The sequence below is a fragment of the Microcebus murinus genome, chromosome 2, assembly GCF_040939455.1.
Source record: "Microcebus murinus isolate Inina chromosome 2, M.murinus_Inina_mat1.0, whole genome shotgun sequence".
Lineage (NCBI taxonomy): Eukaryota > Metazoa > Chordata > Mammalia > Primates > Cheirogaleidae > Microcebus > Microcebus murinus.
In genome coordinates, this window is record NC_134105.1 from 14,045,091 (window position 1) to 14,061,311 (window position 16,221).

General features: G+C 57.3%; 1 protein-coding gene across 27 annotated transcripts in view; it reads right to left on the bottom strand.

The window, feature by feature from the left end:
* The window catches only part of RAP1GAP (RAP1 GTPase activating protein), a 65,310-nt gene that overhangs the window by 27,661 nt on the left and 21,428 nt on the right, over positions 1 to 16,221 (bottom strand). For all 27 annotated transcript variants that reach the window (XR_012913297.1, XR_012913265.1, XR_012913293.1 and 24 more), the window contains one exon: positions 1,815 to 1,908. Coding sequence is in view for 5 of the 27 variants with exons in the window: in XM_012768702.3 (XP_012624156.1) it covers positions 1,815 to 1,908 (94 nt within the window). In the remaining 22 variants the exon portion in view is untranslated. The remainder of the gene's footprint in view (positions 1 to 1,814; positions 1,909 to 16,221) is intronic.

Genomic DNA, 16,221 nt, shown 5'->3' on the forward strand with positions numbered 1-16,221 from the left:
AGGCATGTCACCTCTATTTTATAGATGAGGAAACTGAAGCCCAGAGAGGGGCAAAGATTTGCCCATTGGCACAGGGGGGTCACTTGCCCCTCAGACTGGTTCTGTCAGTGTTATAATGTGCACGGAGTTAGGGAACTGGAGAATGTCACAGCCCATGTCTGGCTTGCTGGGGACCTCAGATGAATCACGCAATCTCTCTGGATCCTGGCTTCCTCCCCTGTCAAAGGAGGATGATTCTGGGGTGGGGGTGGGCTGTCGGGAAGGGGTGGTTTGGAGCCTGCTGTCTGAGATGTGTTGGCACAAATGGAAGCTTCCAGCCAGACTGGGTGGAGGCCAGCCAGCCTGAGGGGAGGCAGCTGAGCACAGATCCGAGAAGGCCAACCCCAGAACGTCTGAGCAGGCGGGACCCAGGGTGATGGGCTGCTGTGATCCTCATTCCCTCAGGGGAGGACTGAAGCTCAGGGAGGGGGAGCTGTGGTCCAAGGGCACACAGCCCTTGGTGAGAACCCAGGCATCCGCCCAGGATGCTTAGTGGGAGAGGGGCTGGGCGCCTCATTCATGAACCCCACTGTCAAGTGAGGGCTGCCATTGAGTCTTTCCTTCCTTGCCAAGTCCCAGATCCACAGGGCCCAGTCTGGGGCTGTTGCCCAGGCAGAGAAAGCAGGAGAGGGCCTTAGGAACCACCTTCTGCTGCCCCAGCACCCCTACTTGGGACCCCCTTGAAGGTAGCGGTCCCACATATTGACATAGACACCATTCTATGGCCATCTGCCCTCCCAGCCTAGGCAAGGTGCCCAGCCCTTGTCCCAGGCCAGAGCTCTCGGGGAGGAGCCTGGTAGATCCTGCCTCTGCCATTTCCTGGCTGTGTGACCTTGGGAGGACCACTTCACCTCTCTGAGCATCTGGAGCCTCAACTACAGAAAGCCTCCTGTCCAAGGTTTGCCGAAAGGACCAAGTGGCATGATGTCTGTGGATGTGCTTTAGAAACTGCAATGTGTACTGCAAAAGTGAGGGCTTATTACCCCTGCACCAGACAGCCTGCATCCGGTCCTGGACCCCAGCCTCCAACCTGTATGACTTTGGACAAGTAACTTAACCCCTCTGAGCCTTGATTTTCTCATCTGCAAAATGGTACCAATAGCAGCTATTGCCTAGTACTTACAGTTCAAGGATGAAATGAGAGACTGCGCGTAAAGCATTAAGTACTCATCTGACACATAATAAATCTCCATCACTACTAGCAGTTATTTCTGGCATTTGATGTTCTGCATAAGTTGTTCAGCTACTTATCTCTTTACTGGACTATGGCTGGTGAGGGCAGGGTCTGGGTCAGGTTGATTTCTGGCCCCTTGGAACCCAGCGCGAGGCTTGGCACACACATTGAATGCTGACGATGACAACCATATAGGCTGGTCTATAGGCTCTTACTCCACTTCAGACACTGTGAACGGGCTGCTCTATCTGCAATTTTAATCCTCACGGTGGCTCTGCGGAGTGCCCGATTAACAGATGAGGAGACCGAGGGTAACGCTGACAATGAGAACAATAAAGACTAGCTGTTCAGCCAGTTATTCCCAGCTGTTTTGCTTAGATTAGCCCTAACCCGCCCCTGCCCCTCAACAGTCTACAGACCCTGGTTCAACCTCCTCTGAGACTGGACCAGGCCCACCAAGGGGTCAGGAGTGGATCCCCTTGGGAGCTAAACCCCGGCAGCATCTACCTGAACGTTCTACCTCTGCCCCGTAGTCACCCTTAGGCGTCTCAGCCCTGGGGTGGGGGGCAGACCGGGCAGTAGGTATGCAGCGAGCACTTACCTTGGGGTGGCGTGAAGCAGGATAGGAGGGAACTAAGTCCACCCGAGACAGGTCTAGTGCCTGAGGGAAGCGCTGGTTCTGCCCATCACTCCTCCTGGAAGAGAACAAGAGTCTGGCGTCAGGGACAACCAAGTTGGGAGATTTGGGAACCCTGGGAGGAAGAGTCACTCTCAGAGCTGGGGACGTGACGGGGGATGGATTTCATGGAGGAGTGGGGACTGGATTCCCCAGGAGGAGTGAGAGGAGGGGCTTCCTGAACGGGGCTGCCAAACGGTGCTCCTTCCCCGGAGGGCAGAGGGCTGGACAGGCCTCTCCCCAGGCTCTCCATCGGGCCTCAAGCCAACAGGAGGTCCACAGCCCATTCTGAAGATGGGTAGACTGAGGCAGGGGGCAGTGAGAGGTGCTGTAGAGGGCTGAGACTTCTGGACTAAGAAGGGTGCCCTGGCACCTACGGACCCTTCCCTCAGCCTCAGGGAGACAACAGCCTCAGGGCCGAGAGGCTGCACGACTACTGCTGTTATTGATGATAATGACAATAACTGGCACTATGTGCCAAGCCCAGTGCTGGGCCCTCTTTCCGGGCCTGCAGGCATGGACTTCTCACCACACCGGTATTCCTACTTTGTGCACAAGGACCTGGATGTACACACAGGTCACATGGCTGGTCAGCAGCAGCTGGCATCTGCATGACAGCTGTCTGACTCCAACCCTGGACTCTGCCCACACCCACACCCATCCCTGAGGACAAAAACAGGTCTGGTGAGGGTGAAGTCAGCTCTTGTCACCCGCTGAGGCCACCTCTGGGGTCAGGGAGAGGAAATGCCTAGTGGCTCCTGGGACCCAGGGAGCTGGGGCCCGGCGAGCAGGCCTGGCTTCCGCCAATGCCTAGGGCCACCCTGGCGTGGCTGCACCCTTGCCCGGGTCCCATCGAGGAGGCTGGTCCCTCGAGAGTGAGTCAGGTGATCCCCAGTGGCCTAAGGCGGGCTTGAGTCAGGGCAGCTGGGACTGCCACACCCCAAGAGGGGAAGGGCCCATGAGAACCGGGCCCAGGAAGGAGACTCTGAGGAAGTTCTGAGCCTCCCTGCTAGCTCCCCGTGGCCCAGCTAGTCCTGCAGGAACCGGGGGAAGCATCCCCAGCCCTGCTCGGGCACCGAGGCCTCTCTGCCTCCCAGGGGTGCTGGACAGTGCTTGACCCAAAAGGATGGCTATGGTGGCAGTGGCACTTCAAGCCCCTGGCCTCAGTGTGGGGGAGATATCCTTAGGGACTGACTGGCGAGGTGAGCTCGAGTCAGCGACACAGCCCCTCTCAGCCTCAGTCTCCAAAAAATTCATCACAGAGCCTGGGAAGGTCACTGATAGTCACTCAATGAACACTTCCATATTCACTCATTCACATCAACTCTGGCTCCCCACGTTAAGGTCTCATTAAATATTTGTTGAATGACTGAAAGTATGAATGAAGGTTGGCAGCAGGGAGTCACCGAAGGTTTGCGGGCAAGGGACGTCCTAAACACAGGCCCCTACAGATTGCACAGTGCACTGACACGGGAACACAGGCCCGTAGAAGTGTCCAAGCAAATGCCATCGAGGCTCCCGTTGAAATCTACTCTGGGCCTGGGACCGTGCCAGACATATTATACCCTTACTGTAGTGCTGGAAGGTTGCTATTATTTACCCCCATGTTTACAGTGGAAAAACCGAGGCTCGGAGAGGTGAAGCCACTTCCCCTGGCAAGTGGGTGACAGAGCTGGAATTTAAAGTGCATGCCCTTGACTGAGCAGGGGCAATGCAGGGGGGTGGAAAGCAGAGGCTGCCCAGCGGCAGGAAGTCCTGGGATTGAAGCCCGGGTGACTCTAGGTCCGCTTGGGGGTGGAACGCCATCTTGGTGTGGCCCAGGTTGCCAAGTGGTGGCTGTTGCCCGTGATCAGGCTAGCAACGTGGGCCCCTTCTCTCATGCCCAGTGGCATGGCCAGCCTCAGACGGTGGCTACTGCAGGTCAGCCTGGCAGCAGCTCCCTAACACACTCCCCTTCCAGAACTCGCACGGCCTGTTTCCCTGTGTCCCGGTGTCCATCTCACTCAGGATTGCTCACGTTGCACAGGACCAGGGAGGCGTCCCATGGCAAGGCCACTCTGGCTTCCATTGGGGATCCTGTCCCAGGGCCCCCACTATCCAGTTCCTTGATGGCCAGAGTCCTGCCAGAGTCCCAGGTGACTCCACCTAAAAAGCCATTGCTGCAGGGAAAGGGAGGGGCTCCAGGAGGGGCAGAGGAGGAAACTGGAGGCTCGAGGACCACCTGCCCCTATTCCCAGCCCTGAAGGGGGGAAGAGGGACAGTAATAACCAAAGCCACGGCCTACCCTGTGCTTTGTGTGATCTTATTTAATCCTCACAGCCCCCCCCCCAAAGGAGGCAGGTGCTCAGAAACTGCTGCTTCCCACATGAGGAAACTGAGGCTCAGAAAGGTGCGCTGATGGCCAAGGTTGCACAGCTAAGGAGGCGGCGCAGGCATTTGAACACGAGCTTGTTGGCTCCACAGGCCAAGATCTGAACGTTTTACTGGGTGGCCAACCCTGTGGACCCAGGCACATGGCGCCTTCCCAACCCCAACGCAGGGATGGGAGCTGGGACACCAGGCTGGGAAGGTAATAGTGACAGCAGCCGGCGCTGACGTGGGGCTTGCTGCGTGCCGGCCCTGCTCTAACCTCAGTTAATATTCATCTTGCAAAAGAGGGAACCAAGACACAGAGAGGTTAGGTAACTTGTGAGGGTCACACACAGTAGATGAAAGTCTGAGGATTGAAACGGTCCCCGCCCGCCACCATCTGGGTCTGGATGCTCCCCTCTAAAGCTGCATGACACCACCTCTTAGTGAATAGTAGCTGCTCAGCAAACACTTTTGAGGCAACGAATGAACTCAGCCTCTCAGCTCCCCCCAGCCCTCTGTCCTTCCCTGATCCCCCGCCTCCTCCTGTCCGCCTTCACTGCTCACCATCTCTGCCCTACCCCTCCGAGCCCCTTGTGCCTGGCCTCTGCAGACCCCCCAACTTGGTCGTGTCCTCCCTCTCTATGAACTTGAACCTCTGTCCTTGCCCCCTCTCTTCTATCCCTCCCTTGTCTCCTGGCCTCCACTGTTCCATTCACATGGGGGTCCTCCAGTCTCTGTCCCCTCCCCACATCTCTAAGATCCTTCCTGACTCTGTGGCCTGGCTCAGCTTAAAATGCTTTGCATTCCTCCTACACGTGCAGCAGCTCCCAGAGCAGGCCGAGACATGGGGAGCTCTCCCCCTTCCCCCCTTCTCCATTCCTCCCTTCCCCCTTCCCCTGTATCTGCACAGCACCCTACAGTTTACAGAGGCGTAGTCTCATTCGATCACTACTATGGCTCTTTTTTAAAATCCAGATGAGATTCATCGACCCTTTTTCCAGATGAGAAAACTGCGGCTCAGAGAGGGTGACTGACAAGGCCGGGGTCACACACCAGGGAAAAGGCAAGGCTGAGGTTTGACTCCAGCCAAGGGTTCCTTCTACTACACATAATCCCACTACCCTCAGCCCAGGCCCTCAGTCCTGTCACCTGGACCTCTGCCCCCTGTGACCTCCCACCACAGTCCCTGGCTCCTGTAGCCACCGCCAAGCATCTTCCCCAGGTCCAGAGCCAACCCTGCCCTGTCGGGCCTGGACACCTGCCCACTGTCTCCTCTGACACAGAAAAGGCAGCAGCCAGAGAGGAGGTGACTTGCCCAAGGTCACACAGAAAGCCAGAGCCAACCTGGAGTCTGGGCTGGGGACATTCCGGGGTCACCTTCAACCCCTGCGCTACGTGGCCACCAGCCAGCTGGCCCCAGCTCCCCTCCACTCCGAGCACCCATCTTTCTCAGGGAAAAGGCGAGGCAGGGGTGTGGGGGGAAGGGCCCAGCTCCAGAGTGGGATGGGCCAGGCCGGAAGCGGCTGCTGACAGCTCCTGGGTTTCTTGGCAACTGTCACTGCACCTCCTCCCCCTCCCTTATCTCTGCATCGAGGTAACAATAATAATCGCACCAGCATGAGTGCAGCTCTTTGTACTTTTCAAAAGCCCTCTTTATCTGCTCACTCCTGGGACTCTCACCGGAACTGGAGCAGGAGATAAGGCAGAAACTACGACCCCCAAGTCCCAGAAGAGCAAACTGAGGCTCAAAGAGGTTAAACCACTGCCTGGGGGTCCCGCAGCAAGAGGACAGTGGATCAGGGATGAGACCCAGGCCTTCCACCAGTCCAGGGCTCGTGGGATTCTATACTCTGCAAAGCGGCAGGGCCAGACCCAGGCATGGTGGGGGAGAAAGGGGAGACCAAGGTCAGGTGACCAGATGCCTCCCTGGGGTGCTCCCCACCTGTGGACCAGCTGGAAGGCTGGTGGGAGGGTCCTGTCTTTTTCTCTCATCTGCGAAATGAGAGACAAGGTACCCACCCCATGGGGTGCTGTGAGGCAGAGAGGAAGAGCGGTAGAAGTGCTTGCTGTTGTCATTACAGCCACGCTCCTGGAGACCCCAACCCTTTCAGAGCACCAGAAGGGTGGCTGGGCTGTCCAGGCTGCAGAACTTGGCCTTTTGGCCATCCACAGGTGGCTGCCCCAGCTGGGGGTCTCCCTCCTGCCTCAACTTCACCCTTGTCCTCCCCAATCCTGTCCTGCCCCAGCCGCCTTGTCCTAGCCTTGTCCTAGCCTCGCTGAGCTGCAGGCAGCCTTCCAAACAAGCCATGCTGCTGTCCCTGCAGAGCCTTTGCATGGGCCAGGCCCTCTGCTGGGGCCTCCCTTGGCCTCCTCCTTTTCTGCCTGGTGAACCATTCATGCCTTAAAATTCAAGTTAAACAGGTGAAGCTCTGGTGGTCAGAGCAGGTGACATGTGACCAAGGCAGGAAGACTGTGGCTGGGAGCAGGGGAGCTGGACAGGTGGCAGAGCCAGGAGCGAGGGCAGGAGGAGGAGCCCATGCTGAGGACACCTGCCCAACACACACAGGCTGGGGAAGCAGAGCCGGGTGGGCGGGAGGGCAGAGGAGGGGTTCAGGGAGCCCATGAGCCTAGGGCAGAGAAGGATTTGTGGGGACCAGCCCAGGTCAGGGGCCAGAGGGGCTCAGGCCAGCCGGGCTGCTCACCTGAGGTCAGGAGGGGTAGGCCTGGGTCCTGGGCCCTCGCATCCCCCAGGTTTCCTGGGGATCATGCAGGGTGGGCAATGAGGGGATGGGACGCAGACCGCAAAGTGAGAAGGCGGCTACGGAAGGACCCCAGAAAGGCTCCCCCGAGTGGGGCCTGTCTCCCAGCCATGGGCATCGTGTCTGAGGGGCTCTGATCTCCCAAAGCCAGGGCCAAGTGGCTGCCCTGGCGCTGCCCCCTCCCAGGGGGCCACAGAGGCCCATTGTTTTCTGAGCTCACCCATCTGGCGCGGCCTCCCCTTGCCTGCCAGCCTGCCAGGGAAGGTGGCTGGGGCGGCCAGGTGAGCAGGTTTCCAAGGCTAGGCCCGGCAGCCTGGCCCCTTCCTCCCCAGACCCAGGTCTGCCCTTCCCCCAGGCACCTTTGACCTCTGCCAGGACTCAAGAGGGAACCTGGGGATGAGGAGGGGGAGAAGGGGCAGGGAGGACTGTTTGTCCACCGGCGGCAGGTGATGTCATTTAATCCTTACAACAACAACAACCCAGGGAGGGCTGCTGCCACCTTCACCTATTTCAAAGATAAGGATGCAGAGGCTCAGTGGGTTTCAACATAGGCCAAGGGACTCAGCTACAAATGCTACTGCTGGTAGGGTCCCCTGGGAGCAGGGCAGGAGGGGGACTCGGGCTCCGAGCTGGGCAGAGGGAGTGAGCAGAAAGTGGCACAACCCCACCCCCCCATCGCCACATGCTGGCTGAGCGCCAAGACACCCGGATCCCGGAGCCGGGCCAGGCAGTGGCCTCCTGAGCAAACAACAGGTTGGCAGTGGAGAGGAGGTCACAGGACCGGTCCCCACCTGCAGCGCAGCACCGCAGACCGGGCCTCCCGTCCACCTGCTGCCTGCCCAACGTCTCCCCTGTCGCCCAAGTGGCCTGCGCCCTGCTGTGGCCGAAGCCTGACCCCTCCTACCTCCCTGGGGACTTCACTGAGAACTGACTCCCCCCCTCCCCGCCCCCAGCCCAGCACGGAGGAGATGACCCAGCCATAGGGCCTCTCCCTGCCGGGGAACAATAACATCTGCTTACCCAGCCCAGCGCTTTACAGTTTACAAACTGCCTTCGCCGGAGACCAAAGGCAGGTGGCAGCATCTCCATTCTCCCCGGGAGAAAACCGAAGCCCGGTGGAGACGGAGCCTTGCCCAAGGTTCCACTGGGGCTCAAACCCAGCTGCCCGCCCCTTGCCCACATCTGCACAGGACGCGGCTCCCACTGAGGCTGCCACGCAGGGCTGGGGGGGGCAGGGTGACCTTCCCAGCACCCCTCGGCCCACGCGCGGTACTACAGCTGCCTACGCTACTGCCCCCCACCCCTTCCTGACCTGGTTGTCCCTCCCCAGCCGCTGTGGCCCAGGGGCTCCCCCGTCCGAGCTCCATGCATTCCTCCACTCACCCGCCCACTAGGTCAGCCGGCTGCCCTTCATTCCTAAGCTCAGTCATTCATTCAGAGCACATGGCATGGCGGCTGCTCAGGGCCAGACAGGGGCACCGGGTGTCGGCACGAGTGGGGTGAGCCAGGCCTCCCCCGCCTCAAAGCAGAGCCCCGGCCGACTGTCCTCTAGCCGATCCCGAGGCTCCCCCAGCCTTCCCACCCAGACTCTCAAACCTCCAGCGCTGAGGCCTTGTTTGATCCATCCCTCCTCCTCCGCACCAGCCCTAGCCGGGGCCAGAGCTTGGATTTGCTGCCACCTCCAAAGCTCCAGGCCAGGCTGGTGAGCAGAAGTCCCTCTCTCGAGACCCCCTGGGTTGGGGGGGCACACAGGCCGAGATGAATTCCCCATGGAGAGGAACAAAGTCACCACCTCCTAACCAAAGGCAATGAGGAGAAGCCCCGGCTCTGCTTCTAAAATGCCGTGTGTGCAGGATTAAGTCACCAGACCCTCTCTGAGCCTCAGTTTCTCTACTGGATATTGGGTCTCAGGCTAGATGACTCTAAGGTCCAGCTCTGACGTCCTGCAGAGGGTGGATGTGAGGATGAGAAACTAGGAACTGAGTCCACCAAGGAATGGTTCAAAGCAGAACCCTGGAGGTGGCCTTTCCCCGTGGAGGGGACCTTAGACTCCTACAAATCCCTGCTTCTCTCCTCTGAGCCTCAGTTTCCTTACCTGCAAAATGGGATAGTAATACCTACTTTGCAGGGTTGTTGTGTGGAATACATTAGATATTAGATGTACAATCTAATTGGCTTAGAGCTGAGTATGCAGTAGATGCTCAATAAATTACAGGCTCCTGCATGGGGAGGCAATATAGGGTCATTGTGGGCTCTCATGCTGCTTGTGTTTGCATCCTAACTGCCATGTAACAGCTGAGCAACCTTAGGCAAGTTACTTAACCTCTCTGAGCCTCAGTTTCCTCATCTATAAACCCGGGATAACAACTGTGCCGGCCTTTGAGGGTTGTGAGGATGAAATGAGTCCATATATGTAAAGTGCTTGTTATACATTCATCACAAGCATTTCCTGGCCTTCCCTCTTTCTCTTCCTTTCTTTCTTCTTTCCTTCCTCTGCAGGCACCTGGGGACTGGGGCAGGACTCCTAGCTGAGAGCTGTAAGAAGGTAGAAACGATGGGAGCTGCCCAAGAGTAAAACCAGTGTGTAAGGTACTGAGCTCCCCGTCAACCTAAAGCAGGGTGAGCCTCTCAGGGGCATCACTGGGGAGATCCAGAGATGTGGGAGCAGGAGGAGAGGGCTTGACCAGCTGACCTCCCACATTTGGGATCCCCTGCCTCTTGCTGACTCCAGGATCCTACGGCCCAGGGAGAGGCGGCGGACGAATTCCCATGGCTTTGAGGAAACGCACTTTCCCGGACCTGCTGGGAGCATGAACATGGCTACCACTTTTTAGAGGGCTGTCTGACCACTGCTACTAAAGATCAAAATGTGCACAGCCTTCGGCCCAGCAACTCCACTCCTGGGCACTAGTGCTCCGGAAATACTTATGCAAATGTGCAAACATAGGAACAAAGGACGTTCACTGCAGCAGGGTCTGCAGCTGCTAAAATCTAGAAACCACCCGATACCCATTAAAAAAAGGAGGTTGGTTAAATATATCAAGACACATGCAAACCACGGAATCCTATGCAGCCATGGCAAAGGAGGTCTTTGGTCTTGGCAGAAAAAGGGGTTTGAGGCATACTGTTAAGTGTGAAAAAAGTAAGGTGTGCACAACAAAAATCTCATTTGTAAAGACTAAAAATGACGTGTACAAGTTTACATGGGTTATCTGTGAGAAGCAGGACCCCTGTGATTTTCTGCCTTCTGTAACATATATTTTTCTGTATTGTTGGGTTTTTATAATGAACACTTGTTTTTATAATCAGAAAAAAAATTAAAGATATTTTTTAAAATGAGTACTTACTATGAGTCAGCTCCTGAGTAGCTGACTTTTCTGTCGCCTCGAGGGGGAGGCATTATTCACCCCTTATTCCAAGGGGGAGAAGCTGACACTGGGGGAGGTTAAACACCATGACCAAAGTCCCCCAGCCAGGAGTGACAGAGCCCGGCTGCGACCCAGGTTCTGGCTGGCTCCCAAGCCCACACTCTTTCCCCGACATTAGGCATTGGGCAACCCGCTCTGAGGTCAGGGAACAGCAAAGCAGGACAGAAGCAGCACGGGCAGCTGGGCACAGGGCTGTGTCCTGGGACGTCAGCTGTCATGTCCTGCCCGCCAGGCCAGCCAGGGTTGGCCTGTGAGGGGACAGGGCTTTCTACCTCATTTGCAAATGCAAATGCAGGCTCTGTGCCCTGAGCTGCCTCGGGCTGGCCGGCTGGCAGGTGCCCAGCCCCAGCCCTGGCAGAAACCCCCAAGGCCGCAGGGTCACCAGTGCAGGTGGTCATGCACTGGCCCAGGGCCCATCCCTGGAGCTCGAAATAACTTTCTGTGTTGATCAACCTGTTTCTAAAAAAATTTGCCTTTGAAGGTGGCTTGTCGCCTTCTCAGTGAGAGCCTGGAAATGTGACAAGAGCACCTCAGTGTGCCTGTGACTGGGCAGGCCAGTGGACAGACCTGGAAGTCAGACGGACCTGAGTTCAAATCCCGCTGGGGTCAAGCTCTAGCTGTGTTGCCTGGGGCAAGTCACTTCACCTCTCTGAGCCTCAGTTTCCTTAGTTCTCAAATGGTGTTGGTAATTCCTCCCTGCAGGACTGCTGGGAGAATTCACGGAGAGGACGCATGTGAAAGTCCCCCCCAAGCTGCAAGTCACCTTGCACGTGTAGAGGAAGGTTACAATCCTGCACGTGTGTGGGGGGCGTGTGCACACCTGTGCCAATGAGGAGTGAGCGAGGGACCATGCCGCTGGCCCAGGAGCCCTGCCCCACGGCATCCGCCCACGGGTGGGGCGGCGTCTCACTCTTTCAGCGGGATCAGCACCCTGTGTCCGCAGCTCTGCCTGGTGGTGCGAGCGCGTGCGGCTCCGTGGGCGAGGAGGGGGACGGGAGGCCCGGCAGGCGGGAAGCGTGGTGTCTGGGGCGCGCATGGGTTTGCCTGCGTGTTTGGATCGGATCATGCCGCCCACCTGCCTACAAGGCTCCCACTGCAGGCGGGATGGAGACGTGACTGCCTCACGTGGCCCACGAGGCCCTGCGGCTCTGCCCCCCGCGCCCCCCCCATTTCTCTGAGCCCATCTAGGGCCTCCTTCCTGGTTCCCCAGCCCCTAGGCAGCTCCTCAAACCTGTGGCGCCCCCTCCCAGCTCCCCACCTTGGCACACCCTGGACCCTCTTCCCCGGCCTCCCAAATCGCAGCTCAGGCGCTACTCTCTTACTTGGTCTTTCTGGGCCCCCTGCCCAGAGTGGGAGAAGCCCCCCACCCTGACCAGCTCTCCCAGAAGCCTGGGTTTGCACATGTCATGGTGTGATCATGCGGCCACTGTCCCTCTCTCCTGCTAGGCACAGGGCTTCCTCGGGTCGGCCTTGGTCTGCCTGGGTCTACCTGCATGAACAACGTGTAAGTATACAGCTCTGTGTGCACAAAGAGGCTGTCTGTACGAGGGCCACGTCTACAAGTGTGAGCAGGAAAATGTGTGTGTGTGTGTGTGTGTGTGTGTGTGTGTGTGTGTGTGTGCGCGTGTGGAAGGGGTCATTTCGAAGAACCTTTTGGGGCCAGTGCCCAGGCTGGCTGGGACGAGGGGAGGCAGGCACACCTTCCCTGGCCCCTCCAAGCCCTCCTAAGATAATCAGGCCCGTGTTCTCCGTGCCAGACCCCAGCGTATCTCTGGACAGTAGGGCCACCCGGGTGGGCTCCAGGCTGGCGGCCCAGCTCCGCCCTGCAGCGGGCTCCACCCCTGCCTGCTCTCACAGCCTGCGGCCTGCACACGCAGCCCCTGAGGCCCAGGCAAAGCCTTGGTCTCACGTGCCTGCCTCCACGCCCCCCGCCCGGGCCTGCCTCGTGGGCAGCGGTCTTGATCTGAGATAGGGCAGGCTTCCAACACCCCTGCCTTCTTAGCCACCTCTAACTGCTGCCAGGAGATGATCTGGAATGTTCCAGATTTGGGGTGGGGGAGGGAGTCCTGTTCCTGCCTGAAATCCTTCACACTTACTCTGCCCTCTGCCTGGGCCACCTTCCCCCAGCCGGCCCCTTCCTACCCAGGCCTCAGAGAGCCCCCCCCCCAACCCTTAGCAAAGGCAAGCCCCTTCGCACCCACTCTGTCACTTACTACACGTTACCCACCTGAATCACCTTGTGTGCCTGTGAGCTCATTCTGCACTAGAAGGCAACCCGCATGAGGCCAGGGACCATGTCTGCAGGTTTGCTGCTGAATCCCCAATTCTTAGACTAGTACCTGGTACATGAACTCTATAGATACTTTTATTAATTGTTTTATTTTTTTTGGAGACAGGGTCTCACTATGTGGCCTAGGCTGGTCTTGAACTCCTGGCCTCAAGCGATCCTCCTGCCTTGGCCTCCCAAAGTGCTGGGATTACAGGTGTGAGCCACGATGGCCAACTGGACAAGTAGTTGTTGAACGAACAAATGGCTAGTGAAAGCCTTGAAAGAATCCAGTGAAGTGAATATTGCCCCATTGGCAGGCATGGAAACTGAGGTTCAGAGAGGTTAAGTCTCTAGCCCAATGTCACACAGCAAAGAGTTGGACCAAGTCAAACTTGGGGACAATCTGACTCCACTGGAACCCCAGCACGTCAGAGTGTATGGCAGCCGATCTTCCCACTTTATAGGTATGAAAATGAGCCTCAGAGAGGGACAGTGATGTTTCTGCAGGTCACCTGGGCCCTAAATGTTTCTTCCGTCATGCAGCATGTGTCTGAAACAGCTGCACTGTTACACTGGGCCACCCTTTAAAAGTGCCTCCTCCCTGCCTCGACTCACCCCGAGGGAGGGGCTACTAATCCTCCCCCTGCACCAAGGAAGAAACCAAGGCTCAGCAAGGTGACAGACAACCCAGGGTCACCAGTCAGGCCTCAGCGCCAGCCCTGACACACTCCGGAGCCAGTGCCCACAGCTTGGGAGTGTGTGTGTCCACGTGTAGGTAGTTGTCACCTCCTGCAGGGAGTGAGTTTCCAGAGGGCAGAGTCCACACACTGAGCAGCGAGTCTGCACCCTCTGCAGGCCCGGCAGGTAACAGTGATGACGATGGCAGTCACCACAATAGCTGGCATCTATGGGGCATTCGCTCTGCCAGGCCCTGGTGTTATAATGGACTTTGCACACATGATCTCATTTAATCCCACAAAAACCTGCAAGGTAGGACTATATTTGCAGTCATATTATAGGCAAGGAACGGAGACCCAGGGAAGTTACCCAGCTTGCTCAAGTCGCCCGGCCAGCTGGTGGCCGCGGCAGCATCTGCAGTCCAGGGCCGGAGCCTGGGCTCCGGAGCTTACCCAGCTCTGACAGCACCAACAGCACAGCGCAGGCCCCGTGAATGCTCACGGACCGACTCAGCGTCACAGAGCAGTTCCTCCAGCAGGGAGGAGAGGGGGCGAGGGGGGTTCACAGCCCTCTGGGGCACCCCACAGGAAATCCAACTGGGGCTTGCAGGGACGTGACCCTGGTTGCTTGTCCTGCCTTCACCGCCGGGCTCAACCCAGCCCCATGCCTGGCACGTGCCACCATGTGCTTTTCTCTTCCACATTGCTACAATGTTCTCTGGCACTACATACATATGTTGTCACTTCAACTTCTAGATCACCTCCTCCAGGAAGCCTCCCTTGATTCCCAGGCGTGAGAAGTCCCTTCTCTAAGCTCTCAGCACCCCCATCTCCCCACTCAGCACTTGTCACCCCTATTAGAACCGCCTCTTTCTTTATTTCCCTCTCTAGACCATGAACCCCAAGAGAGGAGCAGTCCATCTGCTGTCTCCACCACTGTGTCCCCAGTGCACAGCACAGGGTCTAGCCTAGGAGGGTGTCCCCATGCCAGATGCTTGTTGGATTAATTTTCTGAATGAATGAATGACTATTTGGGGGAAGATCCTGAACTCAGGCCCTTACAGGATTTGGGATACCATCATAGAAAATCCCCTCCTGAATCATCTACTCAACCCATCCACACAGTGCCTGAAATTCTACCACTAGAGTCTCTCTTTGGATTAATGAGTCTTTTCTCTCAAAATGCAAATACTTACAGAGAGGGGAGCCCACCCACTGAGACACACCCTGGACTCATTTCATTCTAAGCAACACTGCTGTCATTGTTGTGGACAATCTGGGGTTCAGAGGGGCAAAGTAGACTGGGTGAGGCCACACAGCACGTGCATGACAGTTAGAGTGGGTTATTAGAACTCAGGTCTACGCAACTGCAGAACCCAAATCTTTCCATGCACCCAGACAGATGGACCAGAGTCCCAGCATGACCAGGATGTCGGGGAAAGCAGGGCCAACTGGCCCAGGGCCCTCGGAGCTGCAAGAACCCTCTCCTCACGGACATGGGGACAGGCTGCACATGAGGGAGATGGGGACTCACTTCCCAAGATCACACAGCAAGACAGTGGCCTCCCAGGACCAAAACCCATCCGGAGGGGATGTTCTCTTGTCTCCTGAAGCTACCGGGGATCCTTCCTGGAAGAAGGGGTCTCTGTTGGAGGCCCCATCCAGGAACCACACCCTACCCAGGGGGGTGGCCTTCCCCAGAAGGGAGCAGCACCTGGCCCACAGGAAGACAGGAGGAGACACTAAAAGGGCTGAGGCCTCAAGGCCTGAAACAGCCGAGCTGAACAGATGAAGGGAGAGAGGCAGGATTAGCGAGATGTTTGGCCCAGAAAGAGGGGACTTGGAAAGACACAGTCCCCTTCTCATTTTACCAAAGGGCCACTGCAGGGTAGGAGACCCCACAGGGCACAGGCAGCTGGCTCTCAGTAAGGACGAGCCTTTGCTACCCAGCTGGGCTGCCCAGCAACGGAACGAGCCTCTTCAAGGGTAGTGAGCCTCCTACCACTGGAAGTGTTCAAGGAAGTCAAGCAGCCATCAAGAGGGCATGACCGGGCGCAGTGGCTCACGCCTGTAATCCTAGCACTCTGGGAGGCCGAGGCGGGCAGATTGCTCGAGATCAGGAGTTCGAAACCAGCCTGAGCAAAAGCGAGACCCCATCTCTACTATAAATAGAAAGAAATTAATTGGCCAACAGAGAAAAAATTAGCCGGGCATGGTGGCGCATGCCTGTAGTCCCAGCTACTCAGGAGGCTGAGGCAGGAGGATGGCTTGAGCCCAGGAGTTTGAGGTTGCTGTGAGCTAGCTAGGCTGACGCCACGGCACTCACTCTAGCCTGGGCAACAAAGTGAGACTCTGTCTCAAAAAACAAAAAAACAAGAAACAAAACAAAAAAAGAGGTCACGATGGGCTCAACCTAGGGATGACAGGCTTCAGGAGGTCCACAGAGTCACTGAAAATAAAGGTGCATTTTTCTCAGGAAGCCCCCAAAGGCCTCTTCTAACATTCAGAGAGGTCATGAACAAAGGAAGGGTCCCTTGCTAAGTGGGAGCCCATAGGAAGGTACCTCAAACGTCTCTCCCACCTCCAAAGATTCCATGAGGCCCACATTCTCTGATGCTAAGATTTCACAGAGCCAGAAGGAGTCTGAGACTCAATGCTTCTGTGTCTTGGTCATGGGCATATCCAAACTCCTACCCTGCCTGCAAGACCCTGCTCAATTTGGCCCCCTTTCCCCTCTCCAAACCCTTCTCTGACCTCACCCCTCCAGCCACACTGGCCTGCTCAAAGTTCCCAGGACATATTAAGCTCGTTCCTGCCTCAGGGCCTTTGCACCTGCTGCTGCCTCTG